Raw genomic sequence first — 19,373 nt, forward strand, 5'->3', positions numbered from 1 at the left:
AGGGTCTGAATACTTAAGTAAATAAGGTATTTCTGTTTTTTATTTTTAATACATTTGCCAACAATTCTAGAAACCTGTTTTTGCTTTGTCATTATAGGGTATAGTGTGTAGATTGATGAGAACATTTGTTTTTAAAAAATTATGCATTTTAGAATAAGGCTGTAACGTAAAACAAAATGTGGAAAAAGTCAAGGGCTTTGAATGCTTTCTGAATGCACTGTATGTTTGCAAAATGGGGTTTAGGACTTATGAGGAAGCCAGTATGCCCTCTAGTGGAGTGCTGTGACTGACTTCCAAAGTCTTTCCACAGAGTTGCATTGTTCCCTATGCTCTTGACAATAGTGGTATAAAAACAACAGGTGTTACACAGAATAAATCACTCAGTACATTTATAGTATCACTGCAACTGCACTCTGTATCAAAATATTATATATAAAACCAGGAACACGCCTGCAAACCAAATACACAATATCATAGAATGTCTTGTTTACAATCTGTATAAATAAAATGTTGCGAAACGTTAATACTTTGTTCTCACCCGGGTAACAACCCAACCCATTTCACCCATCTACAACAGTACAGTAGGGCTATGCTATGCTGCATCTTCATCTTATCCTTCTCCATAGTTCAGTGCAGGAGGCTTCTTGTGGTGCTGAGGCTGCAGCCGGATGCTGCATTGAGTCAGCCACTGCTGGGAGATCTGGTAGAGGAACGCTGGGGTGTCACCATGGCAGGAGGAGGGGGCCAGCAGCTGAGTGGAGGGAGATGAGAGTAAGGCCAGAGGTTGGGTTAGAGGTTACAGGAGTGCTCCCTGCCAATAAGAGTAGAAAGACACCCAGACAGGCCTGTGATGCCCACTTCCTAAAAAGGAGGAGGTTCCCCCCCAACACACACACATATGCATGTACACACCTTGGTTTTGATGAGAGCAGCAGCAGGGGGGCAAGAGGTCTCCTCTGTAGTTTCTTCATTGTCTTCCAAAAAGAGTGACTCACACTATGGAGGGGAAAGAACACAGATATAGAACCCTGATATACAGCGCCTTCAGAAAGTATTAACACCCCTTTACTTTTTCCAAATGTTGTTGTGTTATAGCCTGAATTTAAAATAGATTAAATGTAGATTGTGTCACTGTTATACAAACAATATCCCATAATGTGAAAGTGGAATTATGTTTTTATACATTTTTACTAATTAATTACAAATGAAAAGCTGGAATGTCTTGAGTCAATAATTATTCAACCCCTTTGTTATGGCAACCCTAAAATAGTTCAGGAGCAAAAATATGCTTAACAAGTCACATAATAAGTTGCATGGGCTCACTCTGTGTGCAATAATAGTGTTTAAAATGATTTTTGAACGACTACCTCATCTCTGTACCCCACACATACAATTATCTGTAAGGTCCCTCAGTCAAGCAGTGAATTTCAAACAAAGATTCAACCACAAAGACCAGGGAAGTTTTCAAATGCCTCGCAAAGAAGGGCACCTATTGGTAGATGGGTAAAAAAAAGCAGACACTGAATATCCCTTTGACCATGGTGAAGTTATTAATTACACTTTGGATGGTGTATCAATTCAATCAGTCACTACAAAGACACAGGCTTCCTAACTCAGTTGCTGGAGAGGAAGGAAACACCTCGGGGATTTCACCATGAGGCCAATGGTGACTTTAAAACAGTTACAGTTTAATGGCTGTGATAGGAGAAAACTGAGGATGGATCAACAACATTGTAGTTACTCCACAATACTAACCTAAATGACAGAGTGAAAAGAAGGAAGCCTGTACAGAATACAAATATTCAAAAACATGCATCCTGTTTGCAATAAGGCACTAAAGTAATAATGCAAAAAATGTGGCTAAGAAATTAACTTTATGTCCTAAATACAAAGCGTTATGTTTGGGCTAAATCCAACAACACATCACTGAGTACCACTCTTCATATTTCCAAGCATGGTGGTGGCTGCATCATGTTATGGGTATGCTTGTCATCGGCAAAGACTAGGGAGTTTTTTAGGATAAATATAAACGGTATAGAGCTAAGCACAGGCAAAATCCTAGAGGAAAACCTGGTTCAGTCTGCTTTCCAACAGACACTGGGAGACAAATTCACCTTTCAGCAGGACAATAACCTAAAACACAAGGCCAAATATACACTGGAGTTGCTTACTAAGACGACATTGAATGTTCCTGAGTGGCCTAGGTACAGTTTTGACTTAAATTGGCTTGGAAATCTATGGCAAGACTTGAAATGGCTGTCTAGCAATGATCAACAACCAACTTGACAGAGCTTGAAGAATTAAAACAATTTATAATGTGCAAATATTGTACAATACAGGTGTCTTACGTGCAGAACATGAGGCAGACTACTTGCCAAATATATATTTTTTTCCAGTGTGGAATCTTGGAGCATCATCTAGTGCAGGAGTTCCTTAAAACATTTAAATAAAAGGGGGGGACCCCCCCGCCAACCCTCGCCTGTACACTATAGATGGCTCTGCTGCAGAAACTTGTGTGCATGTTTCCCCTGGTGTAACACTGAAGTTACTTGAAAAAATAAATAAAAATGGTCTGATTTGTTTCATATTCGCATAAGTTGTAGCTTAGACGCTATTTTACATCATCTGAGGATTTTGTGTTGTGCCCGCCATCAGTTGAAACACAACATGCTCTTGAATACAGGGTGGGTGTCATGTTTTGGCTGATAAAATTGGAATCAAATTGAAATGTCAACTTTCAAATGGTACCACAAAGATGGTTCGAGACCCACACATCAGATAATGTTGACTCGAATGGGAATATCTGTTGTTTTAAATTATACTGTCAATCCTCCATAGGAAACCAATTGAAATCATAGAAATATAGATAATAGAATAGAAATGACCATTTAAGTTTACAAGGGAAGGGTCCTGGAGTATTGAAAACAGGGATGCCAATAATATTGACCCCTATCTTTTAGGGTTTGTTTATTACTTGTTAAAGAAAATCTCTTTCTCCGAGCAATTGTATTAGTATAAAATCATATAATATTCCATTTTTGGGTGGCATACAATATAGCTCAGTATGTTTTGCTAATCTTTATCAACGGTGCCAATAATTTTGTACCTGACTATCTTATTTCCTATTAATAACCCACACAAAGTAAAGACATTCATCCAACTAGGCTGGGAGGTTGTATTCATTTTAAGGACCCCATTCTCCTCTTTCTCCACCTACCCATCTCACCTGTTCAGAGATGCAGTGTGAGGGTGTGATTCTGAGGGCAGAAACCATTCTGCTGTGGCTGTGGCGGTGTAAGCTGGGCTTTGGCTCTGACAGCCTCAGCCTATTGGGCTCAGCCAACAGATGGCTCCACAAGCTGCCACAGTCACTAAGCACGAGAGAAGAGGAGGCTTAAACACAATCTCACGGAACACAGAAGTGAAGCTTCATACATATACAGAGGCATGTTTTTAGAAAAAAAAGAAGATAAATTAGACACCATATTGTAGCTGTTGGTTGAAAAGGCTGTGTGTTTTCTAGCAGCTGGGACAGAGATCGTACAGTACAGTTGGCCTCTTCAGATTCACCCAAGACCTGGAAGCACTCCTGGAAAACTACACATGATTTCTTCACATTGCCATTCTCCAGCTGTATAGAAAAATATATCACATATATCATATTATTATTATATTGTTTTTATATTAGCCTACATTAGGAAAATAGAACATTGGCAATTAAGACAGCTCCTTTATAGGTCATAATAATAATTCCCTCTTAAGTAAAGTAAACTTGGAATGATCAGAAAGATTGGTGCACTCTCACCTTTGTTGAGAGTTTAGAGATGTCCATGTCCATGGGTGAAGACAGAGATGAAGATCTTTCAACTGCATCCGACTTGTTGCCATTACAGGCGGAACTCCAGTCTCCAAATGCACTGTCCACCTCGGCGTCATTCTGTTCCCAAGCAGTTTGGACAGACCAGTCGACGAAATCCCCGCAAGCAAAAAAGAATGGTTCCTCCATTGAACGGGTAAGTCTGTTTTAGGACAAGGATCAGATCATGGAAGATATTATAATTTATCAGTCCGTCCACATCCACAGACGTCCCCAACTTCTGGACTGATCAGGCAATGTGATAATAATAATTAGTAGGCCATCAGTGACTTCCCTCTCTCTATTGTTATAATTCCCTGTGCAGCCCATATACTTACAGTGCCTTCGGAAAGTATTCAGAGCCCTTGACCTTTCCCACATTTTGTTATGTTACAGCCTTATTCTAAAATTGATTAAATTGTTTTTTCCCCCTCATCAATCTACACACAATACCCGATTATGACAAAGCAAAAACAGGTTTTTATAAATGTGTGCTAATTTATAAAAAGAAAAATACGGAAACCCTTTACCCAGTACTTTGTTGAAGCACCTTTGGCAGCGATTACAGCATTGAGTCTTCTTGGGTATGACGCTACAAGCTTGGCACATCTGTGTTTGGGGAGTTTCTCCCATTCTTCTCTGCAGATCCTCTCAAGCTCTGTCAGGTTGGATGGGGAGCGTTGCTGCACAGCTATTTTCAGGTCTCTCCAGAGATGTTCGATCGGGTTCAAGTCCGGGCTCTGGCTGGGCCACTCAAGGACATTCAGAGACTTGTCCCGAAGCCACTCCTGCTTTGTCTTGGCTATGTGCTTAGGGTGGTTGTCCTGTTGGAAGGTGAACCTTCGCCCCAGTCTGAGGTTCTGAGCGCTCTGGAGCAGGTTTTCATCAAGGATCTCTCTGTACTTTTCTCCGTTCATCTTTGCCTCGATCCTGACTAATCTCCTAGTCCCTGACGCTGACAAATATCCCCACAGCATGATGCTGCCACCACCATGCTTCACCGTAGGGATGGTGCCAGGTTTCCTCCAGAAGTTACGCTTGGCATTCAGGCCAAAGACTTAAATCTTGGGTTCATCAGACCAGATAATCTTGTTTCTCATGGTCTGAAAGTCTTTAGGTGCCTTTTGGCAAACTCCAAGCGGGCTGTCATCTGCCTTTTACCGAGGAGTGGCTTCCATTTGGCCACACTACCATAAAGGCCTGATTGGTGGAGTGCTGCAGAGATGGGAGAACCTTCCAGAAGGACAACCATCTCCACAGAGGAACTCTAGAGCTCTCCCTTAAAAAAGGGGTCAAGGCCCTTCTCCCCCGATTGCTCAGTTTGGCCGGGCGACCAGCTCTAGGAAGAGTCTTGGTGGTTCCAAACTTCTTCCATTGAAGAATGATGGAGGCCACTGTGTTGTTGGGGACCTTAAATGCTGCAGAAATGTTTGGGTACCCTTCCCCAGATCTGTGCCTCGACACAATCCTGTCTCGGAGCTCTACGGACAATTCCTTCGACCTCCTGTCTTGGTTTTTGCTCTGACATGCACTGTCAACTGTGGGATCTTATATAGACAGGTGTGTGCCTTTCCAAATCATGTCCAATCAATTGAATTTACCACAGGTGGACTCCAATCAAGTTGTAGAAACATCTCAAGGATGATCAATGGAAACAGGATGCACCTGAGCTCAATTTCGAGTCTCATAGCTGAATACTTATGTAAATAAGGTGTTTTTGTTTTTTTTCTTAATAAATGTGCAATAAAATCTAAAAACCTGTTTTCGCTTTGTCATTTTGTGGTATTGTGTGTAGATTGATGAGGATTTTTTATTTATTTAATCCATTTTAGAATAAGGCTGTAACGTAACAAAATATGGAAAAAGTCAAGGGGTCTGAATACTTTCCGAAGGCACTGTATATAATATGGTGTAACCTATAATAGAGGATATAACTGAAAGGGCAGCCACGACATTAAGTTAATTAGGCTAATGATAGCCACAAAAACATAAATGTGTGCATATTAAAACGATAATTATCCAAATCTGATTAATAAAACAAGAAATACGGTACATAACCTCCACATAATGCTAACCCGTCGTTAGACTGAACTAATTTGAAATAACCCTATTACAGTGTATCGGATAGGTCTACATTGTTAGATCCTACGAAGTCTAACTGAGAGACCTCTAAACAGGCCAAATATTCCTTACCGGTGGCGCGTCTGTAACAGGTGAAGTTTCTAAGAATCCGGAAGGTGATAATAAACAATAGCCTATGCCGCGTTCAAAACAACTGGGAGCACGGAACTCAGACATTTCAGACTTCCAACTTCAGTGCGTTCAAAACAACTGAGAACTCTGAAAAAAACGAGCTTCGACTGGGAAAAATAGATTTGAACGGTCATCAAATTCGGAATTCCAACTAAGGAACTCTGGCCTCTAAAGCTCCAACTTTCCAACCTGAAGATCAGTGACGTCATTATTTAACCTCGTATTTTTCTGAGTTCCCAGTTGTTTTGAACGCGGCACTACTTCCCACTGTTTGGAGCCGATGACGAAGAGATTGCGTAGGAGCCCAGAGCTAACCATACCTGACGCAGGTGCATTGACAGCGAAAATCTAGACCCAACTGAAACCGACAGAGGGCGCCCTAAATTCTAAGATGTGTGTTTTAGCCACAGTTGTGAACCAGTGGCCTACCTGACAAAGTAGTAATTCATTATCAAGACATGACCAGACAGGCCCAACATTAACATTTGACCCTCCATAGGGAGATACTGTATATTATTTAAAATGACTGATGATTAATAATAATGTAGGCCTACAAGGACAGACCTGTGTTGGCCCCAATTTGGTAAAGCAATCAAGGACTTTTACTGTGTGTAAACATGTATTTAATTTCATTTAATTCAGTTTGCCCTGAGACATTAGGAAATAAATACACAGCCTGACTCTGACTCTTATGGTTTGACATAATGAGAACAATTACTTGGGAGGAAATATTTATATCCATCCACATGGTTAAAATCAAAACCCTACAGTCAATTAGTAGTAACAGTACACACAGTTGCTCACAGACAGACTGCCATGACTGATGTGATTAGGCTTTTTTTCAAGTCTTGTTGATAGACAGTATAAAGAACAATTTTTTGGGCATTCCTCGACCCCAGCTCCACTCAAGGTAATTTGAATAGGAAATTACTGGGGATAAATATGTGACAGTCATTAAGTCATTGCCAAAAGTGATGCAAAACCGCAACAATCATGAGGCCATGTTCTCTGAAACTATGAGCTTTTTAATTCTAAGGTCTTCATTAAATTACCTTGAGGATCCCTGCTATAGTGAGGGCCCACAATATTCAATTCAAATGGAATATCATTTCAAATTAACAACTCTACCATAACCTAATAGCAACTACCTTGCATTTGCTTGTCTGATCTAAACCAATATTATCTTACAGTACTAATAAGCTGGAATGAGTGGCCAGAAGTCTACTACACTCATTACCCACCATGCTATGCTTCAATTCATGTAATACACACACAGACAGACATCTGGAGCATGTCTTCTGCTGTCTATGCAGAACAAGAGCCATACTACACCACAGGGTTATGCAGGTTACACTCGTCAATTTAATTTTCTCAAAATGAATTATGAACATGGGTAATTAAAGGCAGAGTATAAATTATTACACTATGCACTGTTCTCACGTAACCAAGCTAACGTAGGGATTTTTTTTCGTACTCGACTGTTCAACATCAATATTTGACAGACCTTGAATTGTGACAAAATATGTTTTTTTTATTGTTAGAACATGGCCCTCAGTCATATAGAGCCAATAGGGAGGTGGATTTTGAAGTTTATGCAATTTACCATGTAATCTGTAAAGGTTTTTCTAGGGCTAATTCATTTGCAGAGACATCCCACTGGGCACACCACGTCATTTCAATCTGGATAATTGGGTAATATTTGGTTGAGACATTGATCAATGAGATTACAACCTATATTCATCCACTCAAAAAAACAGCCAAAAGTTAGTTGAATTTCCAATGTGTTATCAATATGCTTTCAACCATCTAAAAGCACAACCAAATTCCAACTGAAAAATAATGTCTGATTTTTGGTTTAGTTGTCCCCCAAATGTCAATCACTCCACTTTCAACCATTTAAAAATACAACAAAGTTCAAATGGGAATACAATGTCAAATATTTTGTTTATTTATACAACCAATTAATGTGTTATCACTGTGCTTCATCTAAGAGCAGAACCAAATTACCTGGATTGCAGTTGAGATTACATTAAAAGTACATGGTGCAAAAGTACAAGTTCGAGATTCTGCACAGATTATTACAGCAATTGTGAAGATCTGCACAGACCTGCGACGACCTATCCATGCCATCTTGAAAATGCATGTTTTATATGATTCCATAAGAATAAATGTATAGTTAGAGTAACTTCAAAATGTGGCCATGGCTGTGTTACTCATTTTAAAGTGGAATGTTACATTAGTCTGTAAAATATCCTTAACCTTAGGCTATTTACTGTATTACAAAAGTAATATTGAATTGTGTTTGATTGACAATGCAACCAAATATCAACATTTGAAAGAGATTAATCTTCTGCTTGGATAGTTTAATCTGTTCCACTGACTTAGTCTGGCTTTAATTCCAGTTTGTCTACAAATTAATAATTAATATGTTGGATTCACGTCTCCATCTCAACCCAACATCTAAGTTAAAGAATAGGACTAAATCAAATCAAACTTTAAATGCACCTAAATAGCATCATTGATAATATATGAGTGATAAAGTATGGTCACATATCATTTGCTCTGTTAAACCTACCCTTTGGAATGACTTCGATAGCAACAGTATTTATGTGGAGATCTTTCAACAACCATTTTCACAATATTACATTGGTAATAGTTGGTGACAAATAGTATAGCTACGCAGGAATATCATAGCTAAGCAGGGCTGGGCTTGGTAAAAACCCTGGATGGGAGACCAAAGGGTAGCTGTAGATAGATACATTCTCCAGCAGGTGCTGCCCAGCCTATAGTTTTTATTTCTGATAGTGGATATAACATTGAAGATCTGATGTTGTTTTAAAGGTACAAATTCAACATATTTTATACAAGGTTTGTCTGTTGAAATTCGGTTACCATGATGACATAATCCTGTGGTTGAAATTTCACCCTCAAAACAACCTTTTACGTTGATTACTTTTTTCAAATCCAATGTATTTTCCATGTAGATTCCACGTTGTCAAATTCAGTTGAAACAACATTGATTCAACCAGTTTGCGGACTGTAGTGTTTTTGCGGGCATTACTATAGTACTACTACACTGTTTACTACACAGTTTTTTTGCAGATAATACTGTAGTATTTACAGTATTCTACAGTTTTTTTTATTTTACTAGGCAAGTCAGTTAAGAACAAATTCTTATTTACAATGACGGCCTACACCGGCCAAACCCGGACGACGCTGCGCCAATTGTGCGCTGCCCTATGGGACTCCCAATCACGGCCGGTTGTGAATTGAACCAGGGGGTCTGTAGTGACACCTCAAGCACTGAGATGCAGTGTCTTAGACCGCTGCGCCACTCGGGAGCCCACAGTATACTACAACATTCTATTGTAAGTACTACACATGATAAAGGGATACTACAGTGTGTACTATAGTATTATAGTATTTACTACAGTATACAACAACTTACTGAAGAAATATATTGTAAGTACTGTAGTAAACTGTAATGTTTTTTCATGTGGGTATTATGGGCACAGAGGGCATTATTGTTGAGATGGTCCATGAAGGACTTTCTGATTCTTCAGTGTGTTCGGTTGAGACTAGAGACGCAGGACGGTATGCATAGCATAGATTTTATACTTAAATAGCAGACAAAAGGGTGTCCTGTATGATACCGGTGGAAAAAGCAGAAATATGCATGACTTAGGATCTCATGATGCTCAGATTCCAATTGGGTAGTCACGGATGGAAGTTGTTTGTACAAGGGTATAGGTACAGTATGTATATGTGTACATGAGTGGTGTTTTCAGTGTTTTGTCACCTACAGATGTCATGTGATGCCAGGATGTCTGAGAACCTCAGGTTTGTTGTTTACGGTGTGCCTAAATATCACCCCTCACCCTCCTGTGTGACCTTTCTCTGAGCCACGAGCATCTTCTCACAAGATCCCACACACTTCGACCTTTTTACAGGATGTTTTCTGGAACTGATCCGGGTAACATCATATGCTGCTCTATGGAGCTAAAGACACATACACTTTGCTTAGCTGCACATAGTATTTTTTCTCCACATACTACATAGTGACAATGGCTTTATGGAATTTAAACTGGGTTAAAATTAAATGGGTTTTGATATTATGAAATATCGTTAGATCAGGATGAGGTTATGTTACCCTTCCTGTGCTTTTCAGAAGGATGAGATCCATAAAGAAGAAGTATAGCCTGATTATTTTGGATGAGCACAGGATGGGGGAAGAACATTTTCTTGTTTCTCTTGACCTAGCATTGATTCTGGTTTGGAGTTGTTGCTTGATCCTGTGCCAAAAGCTAATGCAGTATCATCTTGCAGCTCACAGTCTAAAAAATAAAGGGCGGCAGAAGACTGGCAGTATCTATTTGCAACTGTCCTGAAGTGACCAGGCCATTTATTTAGAAATGACATTTATTAGAATCTAATTCAGAATCATTGATCTAATTGAACACATATTCAATCATACTATAAATATGCCCCAAAGGTCTGTATGTGAAAAAAGCACATTACTGTGCATCACAATAAGGATATTGGATAATGCCCATTGAGGGCACAGGGGCATGTGCACCCTCAGATTTTTCTCTCTCTGTAATACTGCTAGCCACTTTGCCAATTTTATGAAGTTAGCTTTAGCTAGTCCAGATAGGTTCCCAACTCCCAACCTCATAACTAGCTACCAATAAGCCATTTCAGGCTATCAATCAAGTTAGAGTAGCTAGCTTGTCTAACTACACTACATGAACGAAAGTATGTGGACACCTGCTTGTTGAACATCTCATTCCAAAATCATGGGCATTAATATGGAGTTTGTCCCCCCTTTGCTGCTATAGCAGCCTCCATGATTCTGGGAAGGCTTTACACTAGATGTTGGAACATTGCTGTGGGGACTTGCTTCCATTCAGCCACAAGAGCATTAGTGGGGTCGGGCACTGATGTTGGGTGATTAGGCCTGGCTCGCAGTCGGCATTCCAATTAATCCCAAAGGTGTTCGATGGGGTTAAGGTCAGGGCTCTGTGCAGGCCAGTCAAGTTCTTCCACACCGATCTCGGCAAACCATTCTGTATGGACCTTGCTTTGTTCATGGGGGCATTGTCATGCTAAAACAGGAAAGGGCCTTCCCTAAACTGTTGCCACAAAGTTGGAAGCACAGAATCGTCTAGAATGATGTAGTGTTAAGATTTCCCTTCACTGGAACTAACGGGCCTAGCCCGAACCATGAAAAACAGCCCCAGACCATTATTCCTCCTCCACCTAACTTTACAGTTGGCACTATGCATTGGGGCAGGTAGCGTTCTCCTGGCATCTGCCAAACCCAGATTTGTCAGTCGGACTGCCAGATGGTGAAGCGTGATTCATCCCTCCAGAGAACTCGTTTCCACTGCTCCAGAGTCCAATGGCAGCGAGCTTTACACCACTCCAGCCGACGCTTGGCATTGCGCATGGTGATCTTAGGCTTGTTTGCGGCTGCTCGTCCATGGAAACCCATTTCATGAAGCTCCTGGCGAACAGTTCTTGTGCTGACGTTGCTTCCAGAGGCAGTTTGGAACTCGGTAGTGAGTGTTGCAACCGAGGACAGACGATTTTTACGCACTACGCGCTTCAGCACTCGGCAGTCCGGTTCTGTGAGCTTGTGTGGCCTACCACTTCGTGGCTGAGCAGTTGTTGCTCCTAGACATTTCCATTTCACAATAACAGTACTTACAGTTGACTGGGGCAGCTCTAGCAGGACAGAAATTTGACGGTGCCACGTTGAAAGTCACTGAGCTCTTCAGTAAGGCCATTCTACTGCCAATGTTTGTCTATGGAGATTACATGGCTGTGCGCTCGATTTTATACACCTGTCAGCAATGGTTGTGGCTAAAATAACCGAATACACTAATTTGAAGGGGTGTCCACATACTTTTGTATATATAGTGTATCTGGCATGCCTGCTGGCAAGGTTGATAGACTTTAGAAAAGCAAGCAATAACTAAATGTACTGAATAGGACTCACATTCCTTTCAATCTTTTGCCTAGATTTTAGCAGAGATGCAGATAAGCATATTTCGTTTCTTTAATACACACAGCTCAAGAGGTATGCTTAGATGTGCAGAAAAATAGACATTTTTTAAATAGAATTTAAATAGAATTAAGCATAATGATTATTCACATTTTCACATTTTAGTCATTTAGCAGACGCTCTTATCCAGAGCGACTTACAGTTAGTGAGTGCATACATTTTCCATACTGGCCCCCCGTGGGAATTACAGTGGGGGAAAAAAGTATTTAGTCAGCCACCAATTGTGCAAGTTCTCCCACTTAAAAAGATGAGAGAGGCCTGTAATTTTCATCATAGGTACACGTCAACTATGACAGACAAAATGAGATTTTTTTTCTCCAGAAAATCACATTGTAGGATTTTTTATGAATTTATTTGCAAATTATGGTGGAAAATAAGTATTTGGTCAATAACAAAAGTTTCTCAATACTTTGTTATATACGCTTTGTTGGCAATGACACAGGTCAAACGTTTTCTGTAAGTCTTCACAAGGTTTTCACACACTGTTGCTGGTATTTTGGCCCATTCCTCCATGCAGATCTCCTCTAGAGCAGTGATGTTTTGGGGCTGTCGCTGGGCAACACGGACTTTCAACTCCCTCCAAAGATTTTCTATGGGGTTGAGATCTGGAGACTGGCTAGGCCACTCCGGGACCTTGAAATGCTTCTTACGAAGCCACTCCCTTCGTTGCCCGGGCGGTGTGTTTGGGATCATTGTCATGCTGAAAGACCCAGCCACGTTTCATCTTCAATGCCCTTGCTGATGGAAGGAGGTTTTCACTCAAAATCTCACGATACATGGCCCCATTCATTCTTTCCTTTACATGGATCAGTCGTCCTGGTCCCTTTGCAGAAAAACAGCCCCAAAGCATGATGTTTCCACCCCCATGCTGCACAGTAGGTATGGTGTTCTTTGGATGCAACTCAGCATTCTTTGTCCTCCAAACACGACGAGTTGAGTTTTTACCAAAAAGTTCTATTTTGGTTTCATCTGACCATATGACATTCTCCCAATCCTCTTCTGGTTCATCCAAATGCACTCTAGCAAACTTCAGACGGGCCTGGACATGTACTGGCTTAAGCAGGGGGACACGTCTGGCACTGCAGGATTTGAGTCCCTGGCGGTGTAGTGTGTTACTGATGGTAGGCTTTGTTACTTTGGTCCCAGCTCTCTGCAGGTCATTCACTAGGTCCCCCGTGTGGTTCTGGGATTTTTGCTCACCGTTCTTGTGATCATTTTGACCCTACGGGGTGAGATCTTGCGTGGAGCCCCAGATCGAGGGAGATTATCAGTGGTCTTGTATGTCTTCCATTTCCTAATAATTGCTCCCACAGTTGATTTCTTCAAACCAAGCTGCTTACCTATTGCAGATTCAGTCTTCCCAGCCTGGTGCAGGTCTACAATTTTGTTTCTGGTGTCCTTTGACAGCTCTTTGGTCTTGGTCATAGTGGAGTTTGGAGTGTGACTGTTTGAGGTTGTGGACAGGTGTCTTTTATACTGATAACAAGTTCAAACAGGTGCCATTAATACAGGTAGCGAGTGGAGGACAGAGGAGCTTCTTAAAGAAGAAGTTACAGGTCTGTGAGAGCCAGAAATCTTGCTTGTTTGTAGGTGACCAAATACTTATTTTCCACCATAATTTGCAAATAAATTCATAAAAAATCCTACAATGTGATTTTCTGGATTTTTTTTCCTCAATTTGTCTGTCATAGTTGACGTGTACCTATGATGAAAATTACAGGCCTCTCTCATCTTTTTAAGTGGGAGAACTTGCACAATTGGTGGCTGACTAAATACTTTTTTCCCCACTGTATGTCTCTAGATTGCAGGAAAACACTTATGGACAGTGGGCCTAGTCCTCTGATGTCCCCTATATTGTAAAACATCACTTAGTGTTGACTGCACTTAAAGATGGGCTAATAAATCAGTGGTATGGTTTGTAAATGAACAGTTATGTTTAATCTCTGTTCTCGCTATGTACAGTGCATTTGGAATGTATTCAGACCCCTTCCCCTTTTCCACATTTTGTTATGTTACAGCCTTATTCTAAATTGTATTACATATTTTTTTCCCCTCATCAATCTACACAAAATATCCCATAATGACAAAGCGAAAACAGGTTTTTAGAATTTTTTGCAAATGTATTAAAAATAAAAAACAGAAATACCTTATTAGATAAGTATTCAGACCCTTTGCTGTCACACCCTGATCTGTTTCACCTGTCTTTGTGCTTGTCTCCACCCCCCTCCAGGTGTCGCCCATCTTCCCCATTATCCCTGAGCATTTATACCTTTGTTCTCTGTTTGTCTGTTGCCAGTTCGTCTTGTCTCATCAAGCCTACCAGCGTGTTTTTTGTGCTTCTGTTTTCTTGAGCCCTGTTTTCTAGTTTTCCCGGTTTCGATCTTTCTGCCTGCCCCGACCCTGAGCCTGCCTGCCGCTCTGTACCTTACGGACTCTGCCCTGTACTACCGACCTCTGCCTGCCCTTGACCTGTCCTTTGCCTGCCCCGTTTATATAATAAACGTCCGTTATTCTAACTGTCTGCATCTGGGTCTTTTCCTGAGCCGTGATAGTACGAACTGGCCATGACGGACCAAGCAGACTTGGACCAGCTCCGCAATACCGTCTCCTCCCAAGCAGCCACCATTGGACGGCACGAGGAGCTGCTTTGTGGTCTTATGGAAGGTTTCCAGACCTTGGCATAACGCCATGATTGCGCTTTGAATACATTGCTGGAGCAATTCAGCGGGTTGTCTGTTAGGCAGCCTACCACGACGGTAACCTCCCAGCCCCTCAGTAACCCGGCTGTCAGCAGCGCAGCTCTCCAAGGCCACCCCGGCTTCCCAAGAACCCCGCTTACCTCCCCCGGAATGCTTCGCTGGAGAGTTGGGAACCTGTCGGGCATTTGTCTCTCAGTGTTCCCTCATCGTCAAGCTGCAGCCCTTCTCCTACCCCTTGGATCGCTTGAAGATAGCGTACCTCATCAAGTTGATGTCCGGGAGGGCTCTCGCCTGGGCTACGGCAGTGTGGGAACAACAGTCTGCCGTGTGCACCAGTCTGGAGGAATTCGTGGCTGAGGTGAAGAAGGTTTTCGATTCTCTGTTGTCCGGGAGAGAGGCTGTCTGAAAGTTTCTCCAGCTTTGGCAAGACTCCCGTAGTGTGGCAGACTATGCAGTGGATTTCTGCACGTTGGCTGCCGAGATTGCCTGGAACCCAGAATCCCTGTTTGACACGTTCTTGTACAGATTATCGGAGGAAGTTAAGGACGAGCTCGCAGCCCGGGAACTGCCAACGGATCTTGACTCGCTCTTCGCCTTGACCATCCGGATCGATGGGCGGCTACGGGAAGGTAGGAAGGAGAGGAGGTCCGTATCCGGTTCCAAGCGCCCACCCAAGGATTCCACCTCGCCTCCGAGGCATCCCGGAAGTCCCCGACGTCGACGTCTCCAAGAGAATCCGAGGCTACCCGAGTTCCCCCGAGAGTCTCCGAAGTCTGCCGATTCGCCTCTTTCCGAGCCGATGCAACTAGGCAGAGCTAGGTTGTCTCCAGCCTAACGTTTACGCAGGCTTAACACGAAGAGTTGTCTGTATTGCGGGACTACTTGTCATTTCGTGTCTAACTGTCCACTAAAAGACCAGACTCACCGGTAGGGGCGAGTACTCTGGTGGGCCATACAGAGAACTTTCCTTCTCCCCTTACTCGCACCCCTCTCCATGACATCCTGCTGTGGGGGAACCAGTCTAAATCTCTCCGGGTACTCATCGACTCTGGGGCCGATGAGAGTTTTTTGGACTCTACCCTGGGCTGGGCATCCCTACTCAGTCCCTCTCCATTCCCATTGATGTTAGAGCGCTGGACGGGCGCTCTATAGGCAGGGTCACACACAATACCACTCCCATCAACTTACGAGTGCCAGGGAACCACAGCGAGCCTATCCAGTTCATGCTTATTATATTTCCTCAGGTTCCCGTGGTATGGGGATTCTCTTGGCTCCAGCGACGCAATCCCCTCATCGACTGGACTGCTGGTGCCATCATGGCCTGGATCCCGTTCTGCCACGCCCATTGCCTGAAGTCGGCGCAGCCTGCCGCGGGACGTCTTCCTGTGGGCTCGGAAGTAGCCTCGGACCTCTCTGCCGTTCCCGCGGAGTACCAGGACCTCCGGGAGGTTTTCACTAAGCCCGGGCCACTTCGCTTCCTCCGCATCGACCCTATGACTGCGGGATCGACCTTCTCCCGTGCACCACACCACCCCACGGGGACGACTGTATTCTCTGTCAGGTCCGGAGACCAAGGCTATGGAGACCTACATTGAGGACTCCCTGGCTGCAGGGTGTATCCGGCCTTCTGCCTCCCCCGCCGGCGCAGGTTTCTTCTTTGTGGAGAAGAGGGACAAAACCCTGCACCAGTGCATCGACTACTGGGGCCTCAATGACATCACGGTTAAGAACCGCTACCCGCTACCACTCATCGCCTCGGCCTTCGAGCCGCTCCAGGGGGCCACCGTTTTCTCCAAGTTGGACCTGCGGAATGCCTACCATCTGGTGCGGATACGGGAAGGGGATGAGTGGAAGACAGCCTTCAACACTGCCAGTGGACACTTCGAATATCTGGTTATGCCATTTGGTCTGACCAATGCTCCAGCTGTGTTCCAGGCCCTGGTTAATAACGTTCTCTGCGACATGTTGAACCAGTTCTTCTTCATCTACCTCGATGACATCCTAATTTTCTCCCACTCAGCCCAAGAACGCGTTCTCCACGTCCGACAGGTCCTCCAGCGCCTCCTGGAGAACCAGCTTTTTGTGAAAGCGGAAAAGTGTGAATTCCATCAGTCCACCATCTCCTTCCTTTGTTACATCATCGCTGAGGGTAATGTGCAGATGGATCCCGGAAAGGTGAGAGCGGTGTTGGATTGGCCCCAAGCTACGTCCAGAGTGCAGCTGCAACACTTCCTGGGATTTGCCCATTTCTATCGCCGCTTTATCCGCGATTACAGCACCCTGGCTTCCCCCCTTTCCCTTACTCACCTCTCCCAAGGTTCCGTTCACGTGGTCCCCAGCTGCTGACCGGGCGTTCCCGGACCTCAACCACCGCTTCACCAAAGCTCCCATTTTATTTCATCCTGACCCATCCTGTCAGCTCGTGGTGGAGGCCAACGCTTTGGATGTCGGAGTGGGGGCTGTCCTGTCCCAGCGTTCTTCCCTGGACCTTAAGCTGCATCCCTGCGCCTTCTCCTCCCATCGTCTTAACGCCACGGAGAGGAATTACGATGTGGGGAATCATGAGCTTCTCGCTGTGAAGAGGAGTGGAGGCACTGGTTGGAGGGGGCGGAACATCCTTTCATTGTGTGGATGGATCACAAGAACCTGGAGGATCTCCGCACCGCCAAACGTCTCAATTCCAAGCAAGCTTGGTGGGCCATGCTTTTCACCTGGTTCAACATCTCCCTCTCCTACCGCCCCGTTTAAAATTCAGCCCTTTCCCCATCTCCAAGATTCTTAGCCCCTCTGCTGTTCGTCTTCTGTTGCCCTGTACCCTCTGTATACATCCCACTTTTCATGTGTCTAGGATTAAACGTATGTCTCACAGCCCTTTGTCTCCTGTTTCCAGGCCCACCCCCCTCCTCCGTCTCATCGACGGCCAACCAGTGTTCACGGTGAGCCACCTCCTGAAGGATCGGCCGCGGGGCAGGGGATTCCAGTACCTGGTTGACTGGGAGGGTTATGGCCCGGAGGAGAGGTGCTGGGTCGCGCCATGGACATCCTGGACGCAGGCCTCATCGCTGAGTTCCACCGCCGGCACCCCGGTCAACCAGGTATGCGCCCAGGTAGGACACCAGGTGGCGTCCCTAGGAAGGGGGGGTGGGTACTGTCACACCCTGATCTGTTTCACCTGTCTTTCTGCTTGTCTCCACCCCCCTCCAGGTGTCACCCATCTTCCCCATTAGCCCCTGTGCATTTATACCTGTGTTCTCTGTCTGTTGCCAGTTCGTCTTGTCTCGTCAAGCCTACCAGCGTGTTTTTCGTACTCCTGTTTTCTTGAGCCATTTTCTAGTTTTCCCAGTTTTGATCTTTCTGCCTTCCTGGAATACTGACCTCTGCCTGCCCCGACCCTGAGCCTGCCTGCCGCTCTGTACCTTACGGACTCTGTCCTGGACAACCGACCTCTGTCTGCCCTTGACCTGTCCTTTGCCTGCCCCCTGTTTATATAATAAACGTTCGTTATTCTAACTGTCTGCATCTGGGTCTTTTCCTGAGCCGTGATACTTTGCTATGAGACTCGAAGTTGAGCTCAGGTTCATCCTGTTTCCATTGATCATCCTTGAGATGTTTCTACAACTTGATTGGAGTCCACCTGTGGTAAATTCAATTGATGGGACATGATTTGGAAAGGCACACACCTGTCTATATAAGGTCCCAAAGTTGACAGTGCATGTCTGAGAAAAAACCAAGCCATGAAGTTGAAGGAATTGTCCGTAGAGTTCCGAGACAGGATTGTGTCGATGCACAGATCTGGGGAAGGGTACCAAAACATTTCTGCCGCATTGAAAGTTCCCAAGAACACAGTTGCCTCCATCATTCTTAAATGGAAGAAGTTTGGAACCACCAAGAATCTTCCTAGAGCTGCCCGCCTGGCCAAACTGAACAATCAGGGGTGAAGGGCCTTGGTCAGAGAGGTGACCAAGAACCCGATGGTCACTCTGACAGAGCTCCAGCGTTCCTCTGTGGAGATGGGAGAACCTTCCAGAAGGACAACCATATCTGCAGCACTCCACCAATCAGGCCTTTATGGTAGAGTGGCGAGACGGAAGCCACTCCTCAGTAAAAGGCACATGACAGCCCGCTTGCAGTTTGCCAAAAGGCACCTAAAGGACTCTCAGACCAAGAGAAACAAGATTCTCTGGTCTGATGAACTCAAGGTGGCCTGAATGCCAAGTGGCATCATCCCTACGGTGAAGCATGGTGGTGGCAGCATCAAATCAAATCCAATTTTATTTGTCATACACACGTGTTTAGCAGATGTTATAGCGGGTGTATCGAAATGCTTGTGCTTCTAGCTCCGACAGTGCAGTAATATCTAACAATTTCACAACATATACCCAATACACACAAAAAAGTTAGGAATGGGATTTAAGAATACATACACTGCTCAAAAAAATAAAGGGAACACTAAAATAACACATCCTAGATCTGAATGAATGAAATAATCTTATTAAAT

The 19,373-nt window shown here is 43.9% G+C and overlaps 1 protein-coding gene across 1 annotated transcript; it reads right to left on the minus strand.

The window, feature by feature from the left end:
* Positions 1-372: 372 nt before the first annotated feature.
* On the minus strand, positions 373-6,336 carry si:dkey-229e3.2. Its single transcript, XM_045207429.1, has 6 exons — positions 6,050-6,336; positions 3,806-4,019; positions 3,483-3,631; positions 3,227-3,371; positions 913-996; positions 373-751 (listed from the first exon to the last, which is right to left on the minus strand). Exons 2-6 carry the CDS (start codon positions 4,004-4,006, stop codon positions 611-613), a joined length of 720 nt encoding a protein of 239 aa, XP_045063364.1. The 5' UTR covers positions 4,007-4,019; positions 6,050-6,336; the 3' UTR covers positions 373-610.
* Positions 6,337-19,373: the final 13,037 nt, after the last annotated feature.

The sequence above is a fragment of the Coregonus clupeaformis genome, chromosome 25 (assembly GCF_020615455.1).
Source record: "Coregonus clupeaformis isolate EN_2021a chromosome 25, ASM2061545v1, whole genome shotgun sequence".
Classification (NCBI taxonomy): Eukaryota; Metazoa; Chordata; class Actinopteri; order Salmoniformes; family Salmonidae; genus Coregonus; species Coregonus clupeaformis.